The following is a 25,902-nucleotide window of genomic DNA, read 5'->3' on the forward strand; positions in this document are numbered from 1 at the left end:
GTTCAAGTCCTGCTTGGGGTGCCTTGCGATGGAGTGGTGTCCCATCCTGGGTGTGTCCCCTCCAGCCTTACGCCCTGAGCTGCTGGGTTAGGTTCTGGCTCCTGTGACCCCGGTATGGGACAAGCAATTCATAAAGTGTGTGTGTGCCACTGTAGAACTGTGCTACATATTGCTTGTCTCAAGGGCGTGTGGCACAGTCATTAGAGACATTTTCTGATAATATGAGGGTTCCTGGTTCAAATCCCACTCCTGCTATAATACCCTTGTGCGAGGTAGCTGAATCGATATAGTAAAATACCCTGCTGCGTATTGGTACCGTGTAGAAACTGATTGTTTAAATTTGTAAGTCCCCTGAGACAAATGTGTCAAATAAGAAGGACAAATAAAGTAACACACTGTATATTAATGCGCGGTTTTTACAGCGTGTTTCACCCGACGGAGACCTCATTGCGCTCCTTCTCCTCCTACTGTACTCCATGTGTCCGCAGATCAAAGCGCGACGCTGCCGGTACGAGTGACGTCAGAGCGCCGCTGACGTAAGCAGCTGTTGAACGAGGCCACGCTATTAAATAATGAAGCTAGCGTGCGTCACGTGGTCTCGGGCTCTGAATAATTAAGGAGCTTTACATCATCAGCGAGCCTGGCGGTCTCCGCGCGGCCGTGTCGGGTACCTGCAGATGCAGACTGGAAATGGAGCTGTGTGACAGCACCGGGCTGCGCTAGTAGGCTAGTGCACCGGATGGAGGAGGCACAGCGTGAGTACGTGTGTGTGACTGTGTGTGTGTGTGTGAGTGTGTGTGAGTGTGTGTGTGAGACTGCGTGAGTCGGGTGTGTGTGTGTGTGTGTGTGTGACTGTGTGTTTCTCTCCCCCGCCGTGTTTTTTTTTTTTTTCAGTGTTTTTCTTTTGCTTTTTCTTTCCTGCGACTGAATGTTTTGGCGTGGAAAATGGCGCGGACAGATGTGCGTGCAGCTGTTTCGCAGTGTTTGTACGGGCCCCGTGGGGTGAGCATCGCTCGCGCTCCCCGATGCGGGGGGAGGGGGGGTGGTCCTCCGTCACACCGACTGAGGTACTTTTACTCCACGGCTGAGGCGCGCGATCGCGGCTCGTGTCCATGATGCCTGGCGGCGGGGCTCTGCTTCCTGACCCACGCTGCGACAGCGAGAGGTACAGTATTATATGTCACAACATCTGGGCTGATGTTGGCCCAGGTAAGTCTGTAGGGTGGGGCTGGTGCCACATGTCCCGGCACGGGGATGGACTGGAGCCGGCTCTTTAGTTTAAACTTGGCCGAGCTCTCGGAGCAACTCGGGAGAAGTGGAGCAGATGGATGGACGGTGAAGGACGCACCGCCCAACGGAAGCGTGTGTTCGGCGTCTCACGCCACCGCACGCAGACGCACCGACCGAAAGACTGAATCGTGTCGCATGATCTTGTCATTACGGTAGTACTGCGGCCCATCGGAGCGCGCTACACCGGTGCTATGTATGCGTAAAAATATGATTGCACTGATGCCAGAAAGGGCGGGGAACGAGAAGAAATAAAAGGAGATATGCTTCGAATATATATATATTCCGTCGGGAAGCCAGCTGTCTGTCACGTCTCGGGCTCCACAGCCACTAAGGTCGTTTAATGTTCGCATGTGAGGACGGCTGGGAGACAAAGGGCTTCAGCCTGGCTGGATCCGACTGCTCTAGTTTCTCTGCTCAAATAAGGTGTCTGAAGGAAGAGTTTAGTTCGGGGGTGCCGTCGCTCCCTTCATTTATTCCTCTTTCTCTCTCTGGTTCTGTGCGCCTTGCCCTGATCCGCCTTCGGCGCGGAATGTGCGCGCTGTCCCTGGTGCTGAAGCGGCCGCTCGTCGTTGCCCGTGTCAGGACACGGCCCACCCTGCCCTGCGGGGATGTGGGATGTGTATCCCACCTGGGCATGAGGCACATTTCCTTTCTGTGATTTCTGGAAATCGCAGCTACATCCGCGTAAGTCGGCAAGTCGGCAAGTCGGACCCGAGTCACAGGAGAAGACGACCTTTTGGCTCTGGAGTACTAACACACACTTAAGGGATGTGAAATCGAGCACACGGAGATGCTCATCTGTCATTTCCACCTCTGCGCCCCCCCCCCCCCCCCATTTCTAAGCAGTTACGGAATTATGGGTGCTGAGTAATGGCCTTCAATTGCACTCTTGTTCCACCACAATTTGCTGATTATTTCAGGTCACGGCAACTGTGGATCAATTCAAGCACAAATTAGTCTGAGAGGTGCAGGCATCAGTGCTTAGTGTGCTTTCCGTGTGGTAAAAGGTTTTTACTGAAATTGGCGGAAAATGTAACCTTTAATGTGTTTTATTTACATTTATTAATTCAGCAGAAGCTTTTCTAAAAAGCAATGCAATTTGCAAGTGTACAATAATTATTAAGTAGTAATTTTCCAATGTGGACACACTGCACTAAACTCCTTACAATCATTCACCCATCTGTACAGCGGGGTCATGTAACACACGCGTATACACACACACACACACACACACACAAAATGCGCAACTTAGAGTCATCAGTTCATCTAAAACATACATCCTTGGACTGTGGGAGTGTTGCGTGGAACGTGGGGAGCTGAGACGGCTGAACCCAAGCGCAGCGTTGTTCGTTAGACGTTGAGGGACAAGGCAAGGTCTCGAAACCAGGGACAGGCGAAGGGTCGGTCGATCGGCGAACGGAACAGGAACGAGGATCCATGGACGTGTTCAGAGAACGAAGCAAGGAGTCAAAAAAACCGGAGATCGTGGACAGAGCAAAAGTGTAGTAACACGAGGAAGGACGGTTGTCCCAAACGAGATTCCGCAACTGTACGGGAGCCGAAGAGAGTCTTTATAGGATGAGCGATCACTCATGAGCTAGTGCGGAGTCAGGTGTTGTCGCTTGTGTTGTGGGCGTGGATGTGACAGGGAGGAAGCCCATACAAACACAGACTCCGCACACAGAATCAGATCCAAACCCATGCCTAAATGCACAACTCGTGCTGGGAGGCACCAGCTCTACACGTTGAACCACTCTGCTGCCCGTCTTTGTATTTTATTCTCTAGTTTGCCTCCAGGATATTTTGGTATGCAAGGTATGAGTTGCCTGTACAGATGGTGCTCTGAAAATGCTGCTCTCAAAGTAAACCAGTATTTAGTCGCTTTAGAATACAATGTATGTCAGGCTGTTTCAGTTCAACTTGCTTGGATTCGACACATTAACTACCATTCTACCATTATGAGCTGGATTTTGCACTTACACAACTATTGACTTCTGGATTGTATAAATCACTGCAGTATTCTTATTGTGTATTTTTTTTGTAACCCAGTATGTTTTCTATGTCATGCTGATTTCTTAGGCCTACGTTGTTTTTGCTTTCATAGGCACACACAGTATTTTACGTTTGAATTTAGAATGTGTTTATTTGCATTGGGCTTTTTACACCTGGATTACGCACAGCTGTGTAGTCTCTTCATATGAGCCGCTGGATGCAGGTGCCCGTGCGCCTCTCCTCCTGCGTTTGAAAGTTTTCTTTGCATCTGGCTACCAGGGATTGCCTGATTGCTTTTTATTACATGATTGAGTGATGATGCCTTTTAGAGATGTTCTGTGAGAGGTGTTTTAGATGTTATCCCAGTCACCCTTTAAGAAGAGGGTTTGAACTGTTTTTTTTTTTTTTTTACAAACAGCAGACAAAAATAAAAAAAGAATCATTGCTTTTACCTATTCACAGTCCAGGTACAGCACATTTTAGCATTTTTATTTATAGCGAATTGTGTGGCTTCCAGAGCTTTGAGGATGTGATATTACTGGTTTTGCCAGTTATATATAATTCAGTATACATGTGTTCATTCCCAGTGCAAATACACAGGTGTTTCCTGTGTTCCCCGCATCGCCTGTGTTTGCATAGCAGACTAGTGGGATCATCTGGGCGATACAGGATCTATGCTGTGTCTCCACCCACTGTTGCATTTGGACTGTTTTGTCTCTGCTGCAAAGCATTGATGGTTTCCTGCATTCTTTCCTGAGAAGGTGTGACAAAGTGTTAGGCATAATCACGGTGCAGCAGGCACTAAGGGCAACAAAGGTGTCCTGTCCTAAGGGCAGCAGATGTCTGCCCTGCCTGTACAGCACTTGCATGGTGATTAAAAACACAGGCTTCCCACATATTGTTTTCTGTTGAAGTTCTGGTCGGGGCCTTATTACTCTACCTCTGGGTGCATTACGAAGAGAAACTGCTTCAATACCAAGTGGAACAATAGGCTAAAACTGTAAGTCTCTTCGTATAAAAGTGCTGGTCAATGAAAAGCAGTGGTGCTAAGTCAAGGCAGCAAAATATGACATCAGCACATTAATTTTTGATTGGGTAAAGAGTGTCCACAGCATTCAGGCTTTTAGGGAAAAAGTGAAATATTTCAACTGTCTGGGAAACGTTGTGTATATTTCCCGTATGATTTTAGTTACGTCCAGCAATACCAGCATCTTCTGAACTTGCTCACTGCTCACCAGCTCAGCAAAGCAGGTCAGTAAAGCAGGTTCACCGCTGAGGGAGAGGGAGGTGGTGCGCTGTGTGACTGCTGATCCCAGAGCCCTGCACCAGTGTTACAGGCTGACTCACTGACTGCTTTCAATGGCCGAAACGCAAAACTCCGGGCACTGACGTCAATGCCTTGTCTACTCATAAAGGTCTAATGCCATTAGCCAATGTTTATCAGTTACGGGCAGCTATGTCTTCATCAATACATGCTGCTAAATGTGCAGTCGTGAAGGGCCTGACATTTGGCCAGCTGGTCTCTCATCTTAGTGACCCTGAGTACCTGAAGATTCTTGCTTTCTTTTCTGCTCCAGCCTCGCTGTTTCCCTTGTCTGTGGATCACTACTGGTCAGCTGGAGTTATATTCAATTTGTGGAGAATTGATAAAGGTTCCGGGAAGGAGTCTTGCAAGCCTTTGCTTCAGGGGTGGAGTGTAGAGGCACAGCTGTGTGGTCATTCACCTGCGTTTCTGCTTTTTGTCTTTGCCTCTTCGTAGCAGAGCTTTTGTTCCTTGTTCCTTCCTATTGAAAAGGCCAAGTAAACTTTCCCAGCCTGTTCAATGGTTGATATCATATTAAGGGATATGGTCCTCATTACAATGATAATTTGTTCCTAATAAACCCTTTGTAAAGTGAATTCTCATTAATCAAATATACAGTGACCATTAGTTTCTATTGTAAAATTTAGTATTTCTTCTTGAGCCCCCAGACTGACGCCCATTTATGTTAAAATATCGCCAGACCGCATTAAGATGGAAACAATTGCTTTGATAGTTTATGTTATTCATCATAATGCAGTATAGCAATAATCCCTTTCATTAATTACTCTGTAACAATGTATGGCTGTCTTACTCAGCTGTTTTGGAGGTATTACATACCATGCACTTAACAAAACGCTCAAAAAAAAGCATGCGTTTGACACTCAATGTTTGTATATTACTTGAACCTTTAATGAAAAAAACAAAATAGTGCATTAAAGAGAAAAGAAATCAATGAAAACAATGCAAATAAATTCACACTTAGTGAACAAGTTGACAGTGTTTGGACCGTCTAAATGGGTCTGTGATCACTGAGATTATAACAGGTGAAACTAGCAAACAGGGGCTGATAGGGGTTGGGAACTGAATGCAGCACAAGCCAAACTATAACTGAGAAGAAGACCATGTTGTGGCTCTGGTGTTGTGCCATTTAGCTGTCCGGGGGCACATGACAGTTTGATCCTTTGGTCCTTTGCAAATTTAGTCCTTGTCAATCTGAATAAATGCCTCCTGGGCCAAAGTAAGGGTATTAAATAAAAAATGAAAAAAAACAGTAAAATAAAGGAAATAAAATAATTGAGTGGGGCATTCAAAGTTTAAACTTCAGATTAAGCACAAAATCTTGCTAAAGTTAATCAAGAATTTATTTATCCCGCTTTGTGTTTTTTTGTGACGCTGCTTTACGTACGACACTCTGCGCGGTGAAATTAATGAAAGATGAAGCGCAGGATGACATGGCAGTGAGGTGGACTAAAGATGTTAGTCAACAGCACAAACAGCATTTCATTATACTTGTCCACTTAAATGTGGACCGTGACTTGATGCTCTGACACTCAGTACGACTGGTACGACAGTACGACGATACGGTCTCTGTTAGGACAAGATGTGCGGAAGCACGGTGCCCGGCTCATTCCGTCAACATCCGACTCATGACATCCTTGGCCATTTTTTTTTTCACTCCCTGTACCATGATTGCTGCAATGGAACAGTGGATACTTAACTGACAGATGATCCCCAGAAGGGCTTGGGTGGGATGGGGACCCAGGCGACAGTGCCAGGCAGAGGCCGGAGCCGTGACAGTTTCAGCACGTGGGTGGAGAGACAATGCAGGCGCTCCCGCAGTGAGAGAGCGTGTGGGTGACTGTCTGGGGAACAAAGTGTGTTCTCAGTGTCCCTCCGTCTTGTTTCGCAGCAGTGCTAATGGTGGAAAAGGCTTTAATGAGGTGTGGTTCTCTTTGTGAAGGACTGGAGACCAAGGCCTACAGTTGCCCTACTTTGTTCTCTGTGTTTGTACTGCCAGACGTTACCCTGGAAAAGGATGTCTGACTGGAAGGTGAACAGCCTTGTTACTGGGGGGAAATTATAGCACATAACGATACCGGCCTGGAAACAAGACTTGTGCTCTCTTATCGATACATTCCCTAATACATAGGCTTTCCATTGGGAGATACAGCGGCAAGTACTGGGATTCACCTCTTGTCTCAGATTGCTGTGGTGTGCCTTATTGCGGTTTTTTCTTTTTATTTGTTTTTCCCTGCCAGAATCTCATATCCACAGTATAGTGATTTATTTTTGGTAAAGAGACTTCCATTTGGGTGAGCATGCCATGGGTTGTCGGAAAACAGCAGGCGATCCGGGGCCTTTCGGGCTCTTCACTGGTCTATCTGAAACGTCTCAATGAGCCAGTGGATAGCTGAGTGCTGTTGGGAATGCGTAAGCTACTTTATGTATTTATAGCTCAGCAAAACAGTTCTGTTCAGACTGGAAGCAATTAGCTATGAAAATGTTTTATCACAAAAAAAGTCCTCGGCCGCTCAGGCCATTCATTTCCTGTCCGTCTTTCATACGAACTTTAGCCTAGAACTCTGGACTCATTTACGCTGGCGAATTCATACCATGCTCCAGTGGCATTTGCCACTTTCATTAATAGAAAGTGGCATTTGTCACCTTTTGGTATTTAAGATGGAAAGTGGCTTTGTCATTTTCGAATTGGTTGCAAGGGGGGGGCGCAGTGGTGCAGCGGGTCGGACCGGGTCCTGCTCTCCGGTGGGTCTGGGGTTCGAGTCCCGCTTGGGGTGCCTTGCGACGGACTGGCATCCCGTCCTGGGTGTGTCCCCTCCCCCTCCAGCTTTTCGCCCCGTGTTGCCGGGTTAGACTCCGGCTCCCCGCGACCCCGTATGGGACAAGCGGTTTCAGATGATGTGTGTGAACTGGTTGCAAGTGAAAGCAGGAGGAGACCCATCCCACCCCCTTCCACTTCCAGGTCAGAATTGGCCTTTTCCAGACTCGCTGCTGTTTCGCATGCTGACAGCGCTGCAGACCCGAGCACCTCCACAACTCGGAACACGCTGTCCTCAGTTCCAAAAAAAAACAGAACTGAGCTCCCGAAGGAGTGGACTGCAATGCCGCCACCTAACAAAGCGCGCAAGCTAGAAGCGAACCCCCGGCCCCTTTAAGGAGGAAGGACCTGCGGGGGAGAGAGGAAGCGGGGACACTAGCCTGTTGCTGCTGAGCTGGCACTGCGGCACGAGGCGAGGCAGCCTGTTGCTGGTGTTTGTGCTGTGCGGAGGAGGTGTGGCCAAACTTCAGCAGCGCCTTCCCCTTATGAGATAATGCGGCTCTTGTCCGGCTCTCCTGTGCCACGCGGTCTCGGTGTTATTAGCATCCGTTCTGTCTCTGCTTGAGTTTCACAGCTGATTACTCCTTTTCAGCAAGCAAGGCGAGCGGTACAGTCTGCACAGTCACGACCGAAGGCAGAGACCTCGGTTCGAGGCCGCATTGCATGTTTCAGGGCGTGCCGTTTCTCCCGTGTCTGGCGTGAACTTCCTTTTGTTGTCATCACATTAGAGGCGATGAGGCGGAGCTCCCGGCTGCACGGTTGTGATGAAAAGTACCTCTCCTTCCCCCTCCGACTGCCTGCTAATTGTTCTCGTCTCCGTGGGATGGGAGGCCTGGCAACACCTTTCCTTCACATTCTTGCCCTCACAGTTGTCCCTGAATACACACACACTAGGATTCTGACACGTGCGGTGTTACATCTTCGTCTTTATTCAGCATGGTTACAGTTACACTCAAAGATATTATCAAAACAGACCTTATTAGCAGGCTGCATGGTAATTTTAAAAAGAAACAGTTGTCTAATAAAATTTACAGTTAAATAATAACTAAATGAATGAGTGAGCAAACAATCGTTTGTCACATAGATCCAATGTACCCAGTTGGGGCAGCACGTGGTGTAGTGGTTAGAATTGTTGCCTTTCGGTGAAAAAGACACGAGCTAAAATCTCACCTGCTGCGGTTTCACCCTTGAGGAAGGTAGGTATGTATGTAGCCGTTAGTGTGTAGTGGTTAGTATGCAAACCCACACACACACACACATACATTTTCAGAACCGCTTGTCCCATACGGGGTCGCAGGGAACCGGAGCCTACCCGGTAACACAGGGCGTAAGGCCAGAGGGGGAGGGGACACACCCAGGACGGGACGCCAGTCCATCGCAAGGCACCCCAAGCGGGACTCGAACCCCAGACCCACCAGAAAGCAGGACCGTGGTCCAACCCACTGCGCCACCGCGCCCTCCAGTATGCAAACCAAATGTTGTAATTGACTTGGCAAAAAAGCCTTCCCATGTATCTCCTCTACTCATTTCTCTGCACTGGCTTTCTATAGCTGCCAGAATCAAATTCAAGACCCTGGTTATTGCCTACAAATGCATCAACAGAACTGCTCCCAGCTATTTACAGGACTTGATCAACCGCTACACCCCAGCCAGACCGCTTCGCTCGTCTACTTCTGCTCGCTTGGTGGTCCCGCGCACGGAGGTTCTCGGTTCTGGCTCCGTTGTGGTGGAAAAACCTTCACCTCTCACTCAGACCTGGGGAAACTCTGTCTTCATTCAAGAAGGGTCTGAAAACTCACCTTTTCTGGACCCATTTCACCCAAGATCTCTTAAAGTTTATGTAAGGTGTAAATGTTCTTGCACCATAATTTAAAGATCATGCCCAGATAAACCTTTACGCAGCTACTCCTGTAATATATGTAAATGTTTGTGTTTCTCAAAAAAATAGTAGGAAGGTGATCAGGATTCGTCTATCCTGAGTTTTATGCACCTACTCGAGCAATGAACATCGGTGCATAAAATGGAAAGTAACAAACTAGGTTTACTTAAGAATCACACGTCTGCAACTATGTCTCTCTTTCTCCTAATGTAATGCACAAGTTGTATTTTCTCTGAGATGTACGTTGCTTTGGAGAAAAGCATCTGCAAAATGAATTAGTGTAAAGGTAAATATGTGATCTGAAAGGATAAATAATTTTAATTAAATTGCGTAAATCCAGTAGTAGGAAGCTTTGGACTGATGTTCGGATTATTTATATTTTTTTGTTTTGTTATATTTTTTGACTGTCAATCAAAAACTTAGAGAATCCCTGGTCTGCCCTAAGTAATAGCATTTCAAATGAAAAAGATGAAAAAGGTATATTTTACTGAAATCCTGGGGGGGCACAGTGGGTTGGACCGGGTCCTGCTCTCCGGTGGGTCTGGGGTTCGAGTCCCGCTTGGGGTGCCTTGCGACGGACTGATGTCTCGTCCTGGGTGTGTCCCCTCCCCCTCCAGCCTTACGCCCTGTGTTGCCGGGTTAGGCTCCGGCTTGCTGCGACCTCGCTTGGGACAAGCGGCTTCAAACAATGTGTGTGTGTACTGAAATCCTTATGATCGAGTAATTGTGAATAAATAAAGAAACCGATTAAATGGCTTTTCTAATTATTACTTCTTTAAATCAAAACATTTGACTGTACAAGGGAAAAAATTCAGTTTTTTTTTCCAGAATTGCTTGATCTAGCTGAAAGAACAACCAGTTCTTTGGCTAAAAACAAAAGCTGCCTTATGCTGGATTTCTCTGCTTCCATTAATTGAAGTTCTTTTCTTTGTACAGGGAGGGGGGGAAAGGCAGTAATTATATCAAAGGTCCCGCATACCATAGATCTTTCAGAAATGCCAGCAGACAGGCTGGTTAATAGAGCTGTTATAGTTCCCAGTGCTTCCAGAGTGTCTCCAGCTATGGATAACGCATGGCATGCTCACAATGGTGAATTAATGATGTTAAACAAGAGAAAGTTTCATTAATGAAAAAAAAACAGCTTCCTGTATTGATTCTAGGCCATAGAAACGAAAATCAATTTGTTGCCTTTCTCCAGCAGGCTCCGAGTGGGAATAGGCATTCAGGGTTCAGACGAGATTACGCTCGGGTTTATATCCTCCCATTTATGACAGTAAACAGCTCATCCTATGTTCCACCACGTCTCATATCGCTGTTTCCATTAGATGAGCAAGTGTTGATATTTACCCAAGCACCAACCACTGCAGGATCTCACCGCTTTTGTTTTCCAGTGGAAATGATGTCTGTGCTGAGGGACGCCACGTCCTCATCGTGTCCCGTTCGGCTTTGTCCTCACGTTGCGGTCTTGACAAGGAGGGGACGACCCCTGGGCTGAAGGTCAGCGTTCGAGAACGGTTTTGTCATCCCCTGCCGAAGACAAGAAAGAGTGGTTGATAAACAGCACGTTGGCACGTTGAGCTCGCTTGGATCATACGTGGAAAGGTACCGAGTGCAAAGCGCAGCTACGGAAGCAAATCATGCCTGAACGAGCGTGTGCCAGCTGCCATACGTAAGATCACCTCAACGTGTTTTCGTTGTCAAAAGAGCCAGACCTCCGCTCCTGGAATTAAAGATAATGGTAGTAAAGTGAAGGAAAGCACCTCTGTACCGACGGGTGTGAGGGAGCGTGGTTTCTGATGACACGTTCGGACGAGCTGTAACTATCCCTGACGGTGCTGTCTCTGTCTCCGTGTGCCCCCCGCGATCCGGCCGCGTGTGTCCGTCCTCAGCTAGCAGCGACCTCTGAATGTGTGCCTATGGCAGCGTGACACAGGAAGGAGGGCAAGGGGAAGAGGATGAGGAGGCTCCTTCCAACCCATTGATTGAGAGATATTCCCAGGCCAGAAGGCTCTTCCCCTTTTAATTCTCGCTTCTCAATTAGTTCGGCGGGTAGGAGCAGCCTGTGCCCGCTGATCATAGGGCATTCCAGGAGTCCCACCTTTTCTTTCGAGGAATCTCTTAATCCTCGTCTCCTTTGACGGGGGGAAGGACGCAATGCTGAGACCGTCCTCGTTTTTATTGCTCTTCTACCGACTGTGACTCTGCACTTTTTTTACCCACTCGTTCGTATGGATACGCTCAAAAAAACATGAGGCCGGAATAATTTATTACTCACCTCGGTGTCTAAAGAGAGAGGTCACCATAGCAACCAGGCACTAGAGGAAAGCCATGCTAATTAGATTTGTTTCAAGTCTGATTTTTTGTTTGTTTCGGGTGTTCTGGTTCATGCCGTGTTGTTTGTGTATTCATCTGATTTTTCACGGATACGCCGCGTTCAAACCGTTAAAATGAAAAGATGTCGCAATGTGGAAGAATTGGCGGTTTAGCGCTCAGCAGTGTCCCATATTACAGTTTGAACAATATTGATTTAGTAGCGTTCATCTCTTTCAGAGCACCGACCTCCTGCTTTAGCCCTGAAGGCTTGGTGTAGTCGGTTGTGTGGAACCGGTTCAGAAAAGAAGCAGGTGTCCATTAAATCTGTGATTAGGCTCTCGTCTGTAGTTATTAGAGCAGATTAGACTTCTCAAATGCCGCAGAACATAATTACCCAAACTCAGCGCATCCACACACACACACACCCAAACGTGGCAAATGCTTTTTTGTGCACCTCTTCTTTTGTGTCAGGAGCAAATGACTCCGCTAAAGGTTTGACTTAAATAAAGCTGTCCAGGTGTTTGAGCTCTTATTTGTCTTTTTTTTTTTTTTTTTTTTGTATCCATGCAGTGCTGTCTGTCAGACCCCGCCCTGCCTTGAAAACCATGAGGGTAGAAGCTGACTGCAAGTTCCTGTGAAAAAGAGCTTTGTTTCTTCCCCATCGGCCGACCCTCCAGTCAGGCGGCTCTGAAGACGAACCGGCGCCGTCGAGCTCTGCCATTGCTGCCTCTTCAGGGTGACCCCACGCTCCGTTCACCATTGGCCACGCCCCCAGGAGCTGTGCCGACATGAGTGGGATTTTTGCCAAACTGGACCCCCGGCGGATCCAGTGGGGGGCCACCTGGTATGCCTTCCAGTCCCGCGTCCTGCGCACCAAACCTGTGGAATCCATGCTGGACGGTGCAGTCGGAACTAGTGCTCACGGGACCAAACTTGCCCGCGTGCTCACCACTGTGGACCTGGTCTCACTAGGCGTGGGAAGTTGTGTGGGCACTGGCATGTATGTGGTCTCCGGCCTGGTCGCCAAGGAGATGGCAGGCCCCGGGGTCATCGTGTCCTTCATCATTGCTGCGGTGGCTTCCATCCTGTCAGGTGAGCAGGCTGCATCTGCTGCAGCGCAGCTACGTGCGGGAGTCCACAGCAGGGCTTCTGACAAACCTTCATGAATCTAAGAGTGAATCCCTTTCAGAATCAGCCATTCCCAAAGTGTAGAAGCTCCAGAACTGGGCAATAACCTGATAAATCCCACTTGTTAAATCATTCTCATTCTCAGTCTCCCCAGCCTCCAATCTACAGTTTACTCTGCTCTTACTACACTCTTACATTTATTCATTTAGCAGATGCTTTTCTCCAAAACACCGTACATCTCGGTGAAAAAATATGAAAAAGGGCATTACATCAGCAGAAAGAGAAATCTGGATGCAGCAAGGCGATTCCTGAGTACGGTCAATTTGTCACATACCACCACATGAACTAGTATACGAGTAGACTGGAATTTAGCGTCTTCCGGAGCAGACCTCGTCGTCGTTGAAACTAATCCCAACGTTTTGTTTCCTATGTTGGAAACATCCTCAGGGTTCTGCATCGTAAACCGTTAGACGTTGCCTTCACGGATCATTGACGTAGTCTAGTAGGTTGATTGGGGAGTTCGGGTATTTATAGTAGTCGGTGGGCGGGGCTGTAGTCAGCGGGGGTTGCAATTGGATCGTGTATCTGCCGGAGAGCGGGGTCGTAGGTAGTAAGGGGTCCTATTGTCAGCGTGTAGACTCCCTTGAGGGGCTGTAGTATACGAGTAGCTGCATATAGGCTTTCCCATTATTAAACAAAGTGTTATGAAACATCAATAAATACAACAAACATGTACACATTGATCAAGCACTTACAAGATCATGGGAACTCAGTCTTTCTCTCATTTATTCAGAAGAGCCAACATAACACACGCTAAGGGCAATTTAGAGTCACCAATCCACCTGAACCACATGTCTTTGGACTGTGCGAAGAAAACAGAGCACCTGGAGGAAAACAACGCAAACACGGGGATCATGCAAATTCCAAACACAGACTAAGCCAGATTCAAACCTAGGTCGGAATGCACAGTCAAGGCTCTGTGAGGCAACAGTGCTACCCACTGTGCAATTGTACTATTATTTCATTTATATTGCGGAGAGTAGGATGCTGAAACAAACACATTTCTCACCCACTCTCACTGAACACATTCCTTCACACATGTACCTACACACAATCTGGAAGCAGGATGACTGCAGGCGCCAGTGCAGCCTCTAACAGTATCCCACCCCCTACCGCTCCTCCAACCTCACCCCACAGGAGTGTGCTACGCTGAGTTTGGCGTTCGCGTGCCGAAGACCACGGGTTCAGCCTACACCTACAGCTACGTCACCGTTGGCGAGTTTGTGGCCTTCTTCATTGGCTGGAACTTGATCCTGGAGTACCTGATCGGCACGGCAGCAGGCGCCAGCGCCCTCAGCAGCATGTTCGACTCCCTAGCCAACCACACCATTAGCCGTTTCATGATTGACCACGTGGGCACGCTCAACGGCCTCGGTGAGTCCATGCGGAAAGCACCGGCCCAGTGCGAGGGAACAGACTGCTTCGTGAACAAGGAGCTACAATTGGAACCAGAGGCTCTGGGTTCAACTCCCAAGAAAACAAATCGCTTTTACAGCTGCAGTCAAGGTGTTTCAATAAATATGTAGCTCTCTGGTTGGGTGAAACATTGTCTTGGCCTGTTTGAGTCCAAAATGTGCACGGTGACAGAAACGCGTGGGCTTGCTATGTTCGCCGTTGTTCTGCTCCCGTCCTGCTCTCCTTTCGACTGACATGGTTTACCTGGCTGGTGTCCTGTGTTTATATGTGTGTGTGTGTGTGTACTGTGGGTAATATTGTGTATGAACAGCACCTCCTCTTCAGGCACAGACATTATCTGCCGGTACTTTCATGTACAGGTGGCTTGTCACCATTGTCACTGCACTGGAGCTTTGTCCCAGGGGCCAGAGAGCCGGATTAAAGGGGCGTGTTAACGGTGATGGGCTTTTAACGCCTTCCATAAACACTGTGGAAGAAGTGTAAGGTAGACCACAGAGAGCTCCCATGTCCACTTAGCGACACACTGCCTGGACCACCTTATCCCATCTCAGAAGCTGAAGCTGTAGATTTTCTGAAAATGAAGGGTGACTTTTTAAAACATTTACTCGTCAGCAAATTTGCCCAAATAGGGTTATGAGTGTTTTGCAATAAGTGATTGCATTTCTAGTGTAGTCTCTGACCAGTATGATGATAGCGAGTACCATTTCAGTTTCTTCACAAAGAAGCAAACTTAGCACTGGGCCCCATGGGTACATCAGGGGAGAAAATCGGGAAGAGCTATGCTCCTTGCAGCTGTCTGGGATCTTAAGATTTTATATAGGAAATCTGAGACCGAGACCAAACAGCTACGTTTGGATTGTGCGAGATTGAAAACTGAGCCTGAAACTCCATTACTTAATATGGGAGAGGTTCCTGTTGGTTTCCTTGGTAACAGCTGCAGCTCCGCAAAACCACTCCTCCTCAGCCGCACCCTCAAACAGTCTGTTCTTAATGTCTCACTATGGGGCTGTGCCTGTTTTTCAGCCTGTATGTTATATCTTATTTATTTGTTGACTGATGGACTGATTTTAATTTATTTCACTTTTTAGTCGTTCTCTTAATAAGCTATTCAAATGAACTCCACAGGGCCTCGTTGAATCCCAGCAGCCTACACCTGGCCAATTTGAAAGTGGGTGCCTGCTCCATTAGCATCTCACTCTTCTGAATATTTCATAGATGATGCAGTGAAACAGAAATGGGGACCTGGGGATGCATAAGGGTTGCTTGCAACCGTTCCAGCTGTTCCCAGTTAGAGCCACTGGTTCTGACAGATGAAGAAGGCGAGATGTTCCCTGCTGCTGTGTGTATGGTGGAGGGGTGGGGACACCATGGAAGGGGCATTTGGGCGTGAGGTTCTGGTATTTGCACCATAGGAACACACGTGTCAGTGCTGTTATTCCTCTTGTCTGGCGAGCATTGAGACCCCCAATCTGCTACCGGATATTACCCATCCCCAAGGGAAAAGGGACTTGAGCACATAATCTCTTTCTCTGGGCCCCTACCCATCCCAAAACCCCCTTAATTCATTAAGACCTGCACTACAGGAGACCCCAAAATGCTGACTAGTGAGCCCTTCTCCAACCCCCTGTGAGGGGTTCCAGGCCAGACAGAGGGCACCAGGAAATTGCATCTCAGCATTGCGGGAATGATAATGTTTCGGGAATTACAGTTGGGTGAAATGCTGAAGGGGGTAGGAGTCCACCAGTGGGTACCCACCGTCCTGCAGCCGTTTCCTGGAATCAAGAGACCACAAACGAGAGGGCAGCGGGGGCATGATGTGTTGGATAGTGGATATTTCCCTTTCCGCACAAATAGGATGGAGAAGTGACAGCTGGGCTCTGCCACCCGCGTCAAGACTTTCCGCATTCTACGTCTTCTCAGCTAATTTAAAAACAGACAAGCAGAGAGGTGTCTCTGGCAAACCTCGTTCCTCTTCAGCGCTTTGAGCGAAAGGAAGCAGTGAGTAGATGTGCAGAGAGAGGGTGGAGGAAACAGGGAGAAAGTGGGGGTATAGTTTATAATGTGTGGTGATTGTGTATTGTGTGTGTGTGTGCGTGTGTGTAAGAGAGAGAGAGAAAAAGTACATGTTTAACCCCATTCAATAACCCCCTTCAAGAAAAGTTAGGGAAAAGAAGTTAGTGTAAGTATAGTGTTGTATATCATGTGAGGTAAATATACAGTTTTTGTGTGTGTTTTGGAGAAATGCAGCAGATGACCTTGTCCCATTGCCACCCCCAGGCAAGGGCGAGGAGTCATACCCAGACCTGCTGGCACTCGTCATTGCCATCCTGGTGACTGTGATCGTGGCCCTGGGGGTGAAGAACTCTGTGGGCTTCAACAACCTACTCAACGTGATCAACCTGGTGGTGTGGGTCTTTATGATGATTGCAGGCCTCTTCTTTGTCAGCGGAACCAACTGGGATGAGGGCAGATTCCTGCCTTTCGGCTGGTCCGGGGTAAACTCTCGATCTGCTTTGCTGCTGTTCATGTGTCCGTTCTCCAGCTGCATCATCCTATGATCCTGACCAGGTGTTTCACAGTGATCAGTCATAATGTCCTTAATGCTGATTATACCATACACCATAGAACTTAGGTTAGATCTCCTGATCCTGTAAGCAGTCATGGCTTTTCTGCACAGAGACGGACGACCTGTATTGGAAAGAAAGCAACTGGTAGGATAGAAACCATACTGGAAAGGCACAGACTTGATTTCTAAAGCATTTCTTATGCGTGGGTGATATTATGGGCCACTGAGGTTGGTACACAATTGAAATAATCTCAATCATTTTAAAAGTGTGTGTGTGTGTGTGTGTCTGTGTGTGTGTGCATTTTAAGTTTTCATTGATGATGCTTCTTTCAGATGTTGAGCTTAAGAAGCTTTAGTTAAATGCTTTTGTCCAATAAAACATGCAGCCACATACACATATAGTTAGTGACTCTGAAGAAGAAATAACAGAGGACATAATCAAGCAAGTGTGTAGGAGATTGAGTTGGTTGGGTTCAGCCTCATCCCACAATAACTTGTCAACAATGAATCAACTAGCAGGAATCTAATTTTGTGTTCCATATTCTGTGTTCGTGTTAATACATCCTATTAGATAATAGATAAGTGTTCTATAAAAATCAACAACATTAAATCCAGGTGCTCAGGTGGATGTTTGAGCACAAGCATGTTCACAAAAATGTTGGTTTGACCAATTAGACACAGAGCTTCAGCACATCACGGGTTAAAACACAGTTGAAGTGGTGGGATTCCAGTCTTTTTAATGGAATTTAAAGTTTTTAGAAGTTCTGACGGGGGTAAAATTGCTCTCTCCTCGGTAGTGCAAGATTGATAACAGAAATGATCAGTACTTTCAACTTTTCAGACTGGGACAGTCCGACAACTTGAAGATGTAACCTTGAGACCAAAATCGGCAAACTTTGTCAGATTTTGTTTGATGGGTGGCTCTAGTCTGTGCCCTTTGAGACGCTGGAAGCTATAACTAGGTTTTTAAATTGTACAGCAATTGAAAGAATGTGCTGGGTGGAAATTATGGGGAGGCATAGTGGCAGATTCAGACTGACCAGATGGCCGACACAAGAAATCTTCAGATTCTCATGACAAACACTATGTAGTGGGAGGATTTCCATCTCAATGTAGATGAAGATGAGGTTCTTGGTGATTACAGAGGCTAGCACTGTCACGTGATTATGGTGAGTTTCTGATGAAAAGAGCTGCAGACAAGAATGACATGTATCTCTTCATTTGTAGGTGATCATCCTGGCATGCTTTGTATGAACGTTACCTTTATCGCTTTTCCCACCTTCATGCTCATGCATTTTACCAGGAAAATTAGCATGTCTCTTTTATTTTTTACCCTATGCTGACTTTTCTGTGGTAGTCTCAGCCTGAAAACTGCTCAGGTACTAACTTTACATTGATGAGAAATGTTGTCTAGGAAGTAGGGAAGTAACTAAGGAAACCTCTCTTCGCAGGTCATGCAAGGTGCGGCTACCTGCTTCTATGCCTTCATCGGGTTTGACATCATTGCCACCACAGGAGAGGAGGCCAAAAGCCCCAACACCTCCATCCCCTATGCCATTACCGCCTCACTGGTAACCTGCCTCACAGCCTATGTCTCAGTGAGTACCCAGCATGCCTTCTGTAACATTCCCAGTCTTCTCATTTTTCGACTGCTAGATCATGGAAGCTATCGAGTTCTGCAACCAAAACTCTCAATTCTAATTTATATTTTCGGAATATAATAGTAAAATATATGCTTTATGGCATGTGCAAATACTCACACTGTTGAGAGTTTTGTTGCACAGGCCATGAAGTGAGTTGGAATCAATTCTTAAGAACTGGTTGGAGTTCAGAATATTTCCTCCCCATGTCGAGTCTCCCTTAATTTGCTTAGAATTACTGAGCATTCTCTTGAGTGGTTATTGCCAAGTTCTTAATAAGTCATGTTAGCTACCGATACTTGAAACCATGGTTGTCTATTAATTCACGTAGATTATGGTACTCTCCAGCCTTCCCGTAGTTAGAGGACCTTTAAGAGTCACCTCGCATTGACAGCGCGGGTTTATTTTTGACTGCTGCTTACCTGGTTCATCTTAAATTGCTGCTCGTTTTTGGCTACATGCCTCCACAACACCGTTCAGTTAACAAAATACTCTGCCTTTTTCTCATTGAACACTAGGTGTAATTCTGCCACTGTGTCAAACACACACTGAGCGTTCATATTCTGGTTTCATGTCCGCTGCTTTAAATTCCCTAATCTTCCTGTTATAATTCTAATCTCAGATGCCCTGCAACAGATGGGCAGCTGCTGGCCCACAGAAAGGAATATAACACTGGGTTTGTCACAGGAGGTGGTTGTTCCTGAGAGTGTCTGGCCTGGACGAGTTTTGTAGATTGGTGATGGGGTCCAGTGATAGCAGCAATGATAGTGTCTGTGTCAAGTGAAAGCACTTGGGATAAACATAGCTTTTTGAGGGTTTCGTTCGTTCTCTCTGCCTCTTCTCTATCTCTTTCTCCCCCTCTCGCTGTCTGTCTCCATTTAATCCCTGACAGAAGGGATTAAAGACTTATAGCTGCCAGAAAGTTCAAGAGACACAGCTTGAGGGGTCTTGCACAGCGCTCAGTGGAACATGTTTGGCACGGGTTATGTATAGCAGACCCACTCCAGTCTCATGCCAGGCCCATGAACGGCTTGCTCCTGTCTCGGGTTAAATTCAAACCAGGTCTGTAGCCATCTGTCACATGTCACTGGAGGGCACTGCAGAGATTTCAGAATTCCAGAAGTTTTACTTATGTTCAGATTAGGGTGTCCTTGACACATGGCCAACCCATTCAAGGACTACATCTTTGGAGTTGGTGTGTTAAAATATAGGCTTCGTTCGCATGACAAGTGCTCACGTTACAAAAATTCGCCCTTACGTACAAAATTTTTACACAAAGAAACTGAATAGAGAACCAAAAAGCTCACACTCATGAGAAAATATTTACAAGAACAGAAATTTCAATTCAAATTACAAACCTCTTGTGATACCCTAGAGATCCTTGTTTGCTCCCCAGTGAGCAGACAAGGATCGCTAGGCTATCACAAGAAAAGCAGTAGATCACCTTCAAGAACCTGCAACCTAAGGTATGTTCTTTCATCCTTTCTTTCATAGCTGTTTATTGCTGAGTACCAGATTATGAACAGGTGTGTGGGTTTGGCCTGATGAGACAAAGTCGTTACACCTCCTGTTGTCGTAGCGGCTATTACTCGTCAGGCGTGACACCCCATGAGTGAAATTGCTCTCCTCCCAATCTTTCTTTTTTTACATATAAGCACATTTTTCAGGAACGAATTTCATGTAATGTACAAGGAAACCCTATACTGGTCTTAATAGCTATTTTGGAGATTTTTTTTTTAACGTCAGAAATGTACCTCTTTTTCTCTGCAGAGTATTGCTTCATATTTAGGGAAAGTTGGAATGACAGGTGAAAGCACAACTGAGTAAGTCTACTTCCCTCCCACTTTCTGCCCACAGGTGAGCGTGATCTTGACCCTCATGGTCCCATACACTGAGATTGATGCCGATGCACCCCTCATGGAGATGTTCTCCGTGCACGGCTTCCAGGCAGCAAAATACGTGGTGGCTGTGGGCTCCATAGCGGGGCTGACAGTCAGCCTACTAGGCTCCCTCTTCCCCATGCCCCGGGTCATCTATGCCATGGCCGGGGATGGCCTTCTCTTCAGGTGCGCACCAGTCTCTTGCATCTTGAGCCCAGCAGAAAGTCAGGTTGACTGGCAGTTTATAACCCAGAGATCTCCATGTAGGGCCTCTGCTATAGTATCCTTAATTATGGTTTTTAGCCTGAATATTTACAGTTGTATTAATGGGCACAATTTTAACGCAATGTGGATGAAAGCATCACTTAGACAACTGAGCAGAACAAATAGTTACAAACACAGGCAACAAGGCACTGAGATTAGATCGGTGAGTTTTTAATAGTTCATAGTATGCGGCAGTAATTAAGACACTCTTTGGGTAAATGATAACTTCGCCTACTTTCTATTGGTCTAAACACTTTATATCTGCAGTGTCTAGATGGTGTTAGCTGGCATCTGAGCACAACAAAACACAAGGAGGACATGCAGCTTACTTATTACTTACTGATATGTAATGAAAATAGTGCACCCTGTTTGCAAAATTGAAAAGCAACAAAGAAAAAATACTTCTATATAGGAAAAAGTTAATATAGAAATATAGACTTGACTCACATGTTGATGTTCTGCATGTTTGCACATGTTCCCAGGTTCTTAGCACATGTCAGCAGCTACACAGAGACACCTGCCGTAGCGTGTGTGGTGTCGGGCTTCCTGGCTGCACTCCTGGCCCTCTTGGTGAGCCTACGGGACTTAATTGAAATGATGTCCATTGGCACACTTCTTGCCTATACGCTGGTGTCTGTGTGCGTCCTGCTCCTGCGCTACCAGCCCGAGGGCGACATCCACGGCTTCGTCAACTTCCTTTCGGAGGAAAACGCCAAGCGAAAGGAGGGCGTTCTGGCTGAATGCGAGAAAGAGGCGTGTTCCCCTGTCAGTGAGGCAGACGAGTATGGCGGCGCGCCTCTTAACACCTGCGGGGCCAAGAACCTGCCCTCGCTGGGTGACAACGAGATGCTCATTGGCAAGCCAGACAAGTCAGCCTACGCAGCCAGCCATCCTAACTACGGCACAGTGGACATGGGCTCAGGCATAGAGGCAGACGAGTCGGAGAGCGCCTATCTGAGGAAGCTGAAAAAACTGCTGGGCCCACGTTACTATACGCTGCGCATCCGCCTAGGCCTGCCAGGCAAGATGGACCGGCCCACAGCTGCCACTGGCCGCATTGTCACTACCTGCGTTATCTTGCTCTTCATCCTTATCTTCATCTTCTGCTCCTTCATCATCTTTGGCGCTGACTATATCTCTGACGGCACCTGGTGGGCGGGGCTGCTGGTGGCACTGATGGTGCTCCTGGGCGCAGGCCTAATCTTTGTCATCCTGCAGCAGCCAGAGAACCCCAAGAAGCTGCCATACATGGCTCCCTGCGTGCCCTTCGTGCCTGCTTGCGCCATGCTGGTCAACATCTACCTGATGCTTAAGCTCTCCAGCATTACGTGGCTCCGTTTCGCCGTCTGGTGCTTTGTGGGTAAGGAACGCCTGCTGGAAATACTCAGTGGGGGCTCAAGGAATACATAGCTGTGGTGTACAGCAGGTATTAGAGCAGAAAGTAGAAAGTAAAGGGGAAAAAGAAAGTCAAGTGTGAGCATTGTTTAGGCTTTTTTTTGTCTAGGTGCTTAATACGTCAAGTTTGGTGGCAAACATCTGGAATGTGGAAGACCATGTGATGAACAAGGTTGAGATATCAATACCAGCATAGACGCTGGCATTTAGTGGTTGTTGGACAGAGAACGAAATAAAAAATTCGAAGATCAGCTCTCAAGCAAAGCTTGGTAAACAACACACAGCATCACCTCACAATACAAATTAGATATAGTTCTGAGTTCTATAAAGCTTCCAACAAGAGCAGTCTGTAGAAGGGCAAACTCAATCTCATCTCCTCTTTTGTATTTCTTCAGTCAGCGGGGGGCCTTTGCAGGGGTTGTGTTTTCATTTGTGCGTGTGCTGGTCCATAGGTGTGCTCATCTACTTCGGCTATGGCATGTGGAACAGCACTCTGGAGGTCACTGCCCGAGAAGAGGAGGTCCACGCCAGCACATACCAACGCTATGGAGCGGATGTGGATGAGGGTTTCGCTGCAGACGATGATCTCTATCCAGGCTGTGACGGTGGGCCGTACCAGGTGTGGGGCGCCCCGGAGGAGACCGGCTACTCGTTCCAGCAGCAGTCACAGCCGCAGCCGACTCCTGACAGCGGCGATGCCAGCCGGACGTCCTCGCATAGCAGTAGACTCAAAAGCAAAGGGAAACCGGGCCGTGGCTTTGAGGCCCTGATCGTGGACGATGAGCTCGATTACTCGCCGGAATGAGAACGTGTTCGAATGTACTCACCTGTCAATGTGGCAACCCTTGGGCTAGGATGTTACCTTTGTGTTGTCATCCATCTTTCACTTCCTTGCCTTTCATTATTGTAGACTGCCTATTTAGTTCCATACTTACAGATTATAGCTTTTTCAAAGGGAACGGATTTGTCCGAGGAAACGTTGAGCTGAAATGGTGGAGACTTCAGAAAGCAAAACTAGGCTGATGACTACATCGGTGAAATGACCGATTTCTCTTTAAGCTTTGGATGTAAGGATCCTCATCCTACATTATTCTTAAGTTTCTGAAATTTGACTGCAATGCTATTGTGATTTTCAAAGTGCAGTACAGGACAATTGTCTGGGAAAGTTGTGAAGCTTGTTTAATGTCCATTTTTATGAAACCGCCCAGTTTAATGTCCATTTTTAGGAAATTGCCAGAAAGGAAATGGCAGGTTGACATGAAGTTTGCTACAGTTCCCCAGGCCCACCTTTTCCTGCATTTCATGAAGGTGTCATTTCTTCATGAGTAGGCTCCTGATGGTGAGATGCACATGGATCTCTGTCACCACAGTTTAATTTCAGTCAGATTTATCTATCTTTTTTACTTATAAGTTACAATTGTTTAAACTTCTCAGTGCACATATGTAACTGTGCTGCATTTAAATTCACCCCATATAATTTCATTTGACGGGAACGGGAGATAATTAAGGTGCTAATAAAGCGCGGTGACGTGATGTAGGGACTGACGCTTATAAGGCTTTCGGAAATGTCCCTCAGCCAGATTTTACAGAGATCCCTGCAAGAGAAATGAAAGGCAAGGTTTATCATCCTCTGCCTCTGCTTATTTTTCAGCATCTAGCCCAAGGGAAGGGGAGTGAGAGGGGCTGCCACAAATAGTAATTGGACTTTGCTTGCAATAGTGCCTTCATGTGTCAGTGTGCTTTAACTTTGGCCATCGTGGTGTCCATCCGCCTTTTCGCACTCCCTGTCAGGGAAGAGGCAGGGGCCATTCCAGCTTTTCTCATTTGTATCTCTTCATTTTACTCAGTCAGTTAGTCTGTTTGTTTTTTAAGCACGTTCTGTTGGTGCTGTCACCGGTGGTGTTCAGTCCCGCATCCGTGGCCCAGCTTATGACCACACCGTGACCTTGTGTTCGTTTTGGCAGGAGCCGGGTTGGGGGGACTTTTATCGCACTAGTAGTCTCTTGGGTTGGGGTGAAGCCAGTGCATGATGGGAAGCCCTTGTATCGCTTGTGGTGAATGCTGCGTTCTGGAATGTGTTGCTTTCGGTGTTCCAGTGTTTCCTGTGACTCAGGTGTTGTCAGACAAGCCCTCTGGATCTCTCCTCTCTCTGCCTGTAACTCGACCGAAAGGGGATCTCCGGCGAAGCCCCAAAAAGACCCTCCTCCCGTTCTTCCGTCGAGGTCTATCCCACCAGGGGAAGCCTGTCCTTCGAGATGCGCTTAGTTCACAGCGCCGTTCCGCTTCTGACCGCCTGGCACTCCCAAACGCAAAAGAAAATACGCAGGCGACCCTGAATGGGATCTCATGTAGGACCAGGTGGAAAGGGGCTCTCTTAGGAAAACCTCCTGCTGTATCCTTAGCCTCAGTCTAAAAGGAAGCGGTGTGTGCGTTTCCGTGAAGATTAGTGACAGCGGCAAAAGCAGGATCTGAATAAAGGTGTAAAAGCTCTGTCCCGATTTCAGCAGCGGTGTCACTCTTCGCTGCTTTGCTCGACAGCGTTGATTATCGCATGCGGAACGTGCCGTTAGGTCCTCGCGTGTGGCAAGCGTACTGGTGTCCCCTGTATGTGCGTGGCGGTTCGGTCTGTTTCCGGCATGTGGGATAGGCAGGCCCAGAGTAGAATCCGTGTCGAATATTTGCATGTGTGGTGACCGCAGCAAGACGTAAAACTCTATGAAATGTAGCAGCCTGGGGAGGGGGGCTTTCCAGGAACCACTCTAAATCCCCCCCCATATTGCAGCCTTCTGTTTACAGACCAAGCCAAAGTTTGCCATATTTTCTTCTTCTTTTTTTTTTTTTTTATTATTGTACCTGATCAAAGTGACCATAAGATTCCATTAGAATAGACTAGCATAAAAGGTACAACGACAAAAAGAGAAATAGAGGTATTTTTTTACAGTTCTTTATTAAATAACTCCAGGTTGGATTCTTTCAGCTCCTCTGGCTCCTTGTGTTTGCAGAAACTGATGGCCGCAGAGCAATGAAAGCATATATTTTTAAAGTCTTTCTAAAATAACAAGGCTTCCTTTTATGAATCACAGAACCTAGATTTAGATAATGGTAGGAAATAATGCTGAGAGGAAAGCAAAATTATATATATATATGTGTAAAAGACCTATTTTATAAAATATTGGTGTCAAGAAAAAACAGATGTTGCCACTATTGCTTTTAAAGTCAGCTACTATTTGTTTTTTTGTCTCAGAAAAAAAAAATGTATTGTGTTTTTCTTGTAATACTATCTTTCCCGCCACTACAGATTACTTGGCTTTTGCTAAGACAGTGCTGAGACTGGCTTCCTCTGCGAAATGGATATTTGTTTCCGCTGTATATTTTGCATTTCTGCTTGAAATGTATGTAATCTGGTTTGTTTTACTACGTTACTTCCCCGTGTGTGTTTTCGGCCCCCTCTTTGTGCACTGTGTACTACAATGTTGATAAAGCCTCCATGCAACAATGAAAGTTATTTATTGCAGATGCCTTCAGAGTGATTTTTACTTCCACTCTTCCTTAGCACCATGTTAAGACTTGCTGATACTCAAGAAAAATATTTTTCAGAAGATGTATTTTTTGCTGTAACCACACACCAGGACAGCTCGTTCGCTTCCAGCATACTGGGAGGCTTCACACTGTCGCCCCAGATGCACACCTTCTAGTATGGTGCCAATTCTGCAGTCCCCTGGGTGTGCTACGTGTCCATAAGTGCTGCATTTGTGTGGCCCCTCCACCTGCCGCACACCCCCAACTCGGTCACTCATGCACTTACATGTATTCAGAGTAGTTCTTCTTCTAGAACCTTCCAAAGCCACATGCTTTCATTCCACGTTGTACTCGGACGCTTTGATTAAGGCGTCGCGTCCGTTGTTGCTACAGCAACGCATCCCACCGAATCGTGACAGCC

General features: G+C 46.9%; 1 protein-coding gene across 3 annotated transcripts; it reads left to right on the forward strand.

The window, feature by feature from the left end:
• Nucleotides 1–579: 579 nt before the first annotated feature.
• On the forward strand, nucleotides 580–25,447 carry slc7a14a (solute carrier family 7 member 14a). Of its 3 annotated transcripts, none has more exons than XM_029250630.1 (8): nucleotides 580–759; nucleotides 12,184–12,705; nucleotides 13,939–14,175; nucleotides 16,495–16,712; nucleotides 18,235–18,381; nucleotides 20,281–20,489; nucleotides 21,050–21,927; nucleotides 22,415–25,447. In XM_029250630.1, the coding sequence occupies exons 2-8, from the start codon at nucleotides 12,402–12,404 to the stop codon at nucleotides 22,765–22,767; spliced, it is 2,346 nt and encodes a 781-aa protein (XP_029106463.1). In that variant the 5' UTR covers nucleotides 580–759; nucleotides 12,184–12,401; the 3' UTR covers nucleotides 22,768–25,447. The 3 variants fall into 3 exon arrangements, with proteins under 3 accessions (XP_029106463.1, XP_018609279.1, XP_029106464.1); XM_018753763.2 differs by having other exon boundaries at nucleotides 580–755; XM_029250631.1 differs by lacking the exon at nucleotides 580–759 and adding an exon at nucleotides 1,070–1,165.
• The last annotated feature ends 455 nt before the right edge of the window (nucleotides 25,448–25,902 follow it).

The sequence above is a fragment of the Scleropages formosus genome, chromosome 3, assembly GCF_900964775.1.
Source record: "Scleropages formosus chromosome 3, fSclFor1.1, whole genome shotgun sequence".
Lineage (NCBI taxonomy): Eukaryota > Metazoa > Chordata > Actinopteri > Osteoglossiformes > Osteoglossidae > Scleropages > Scleropages formosus.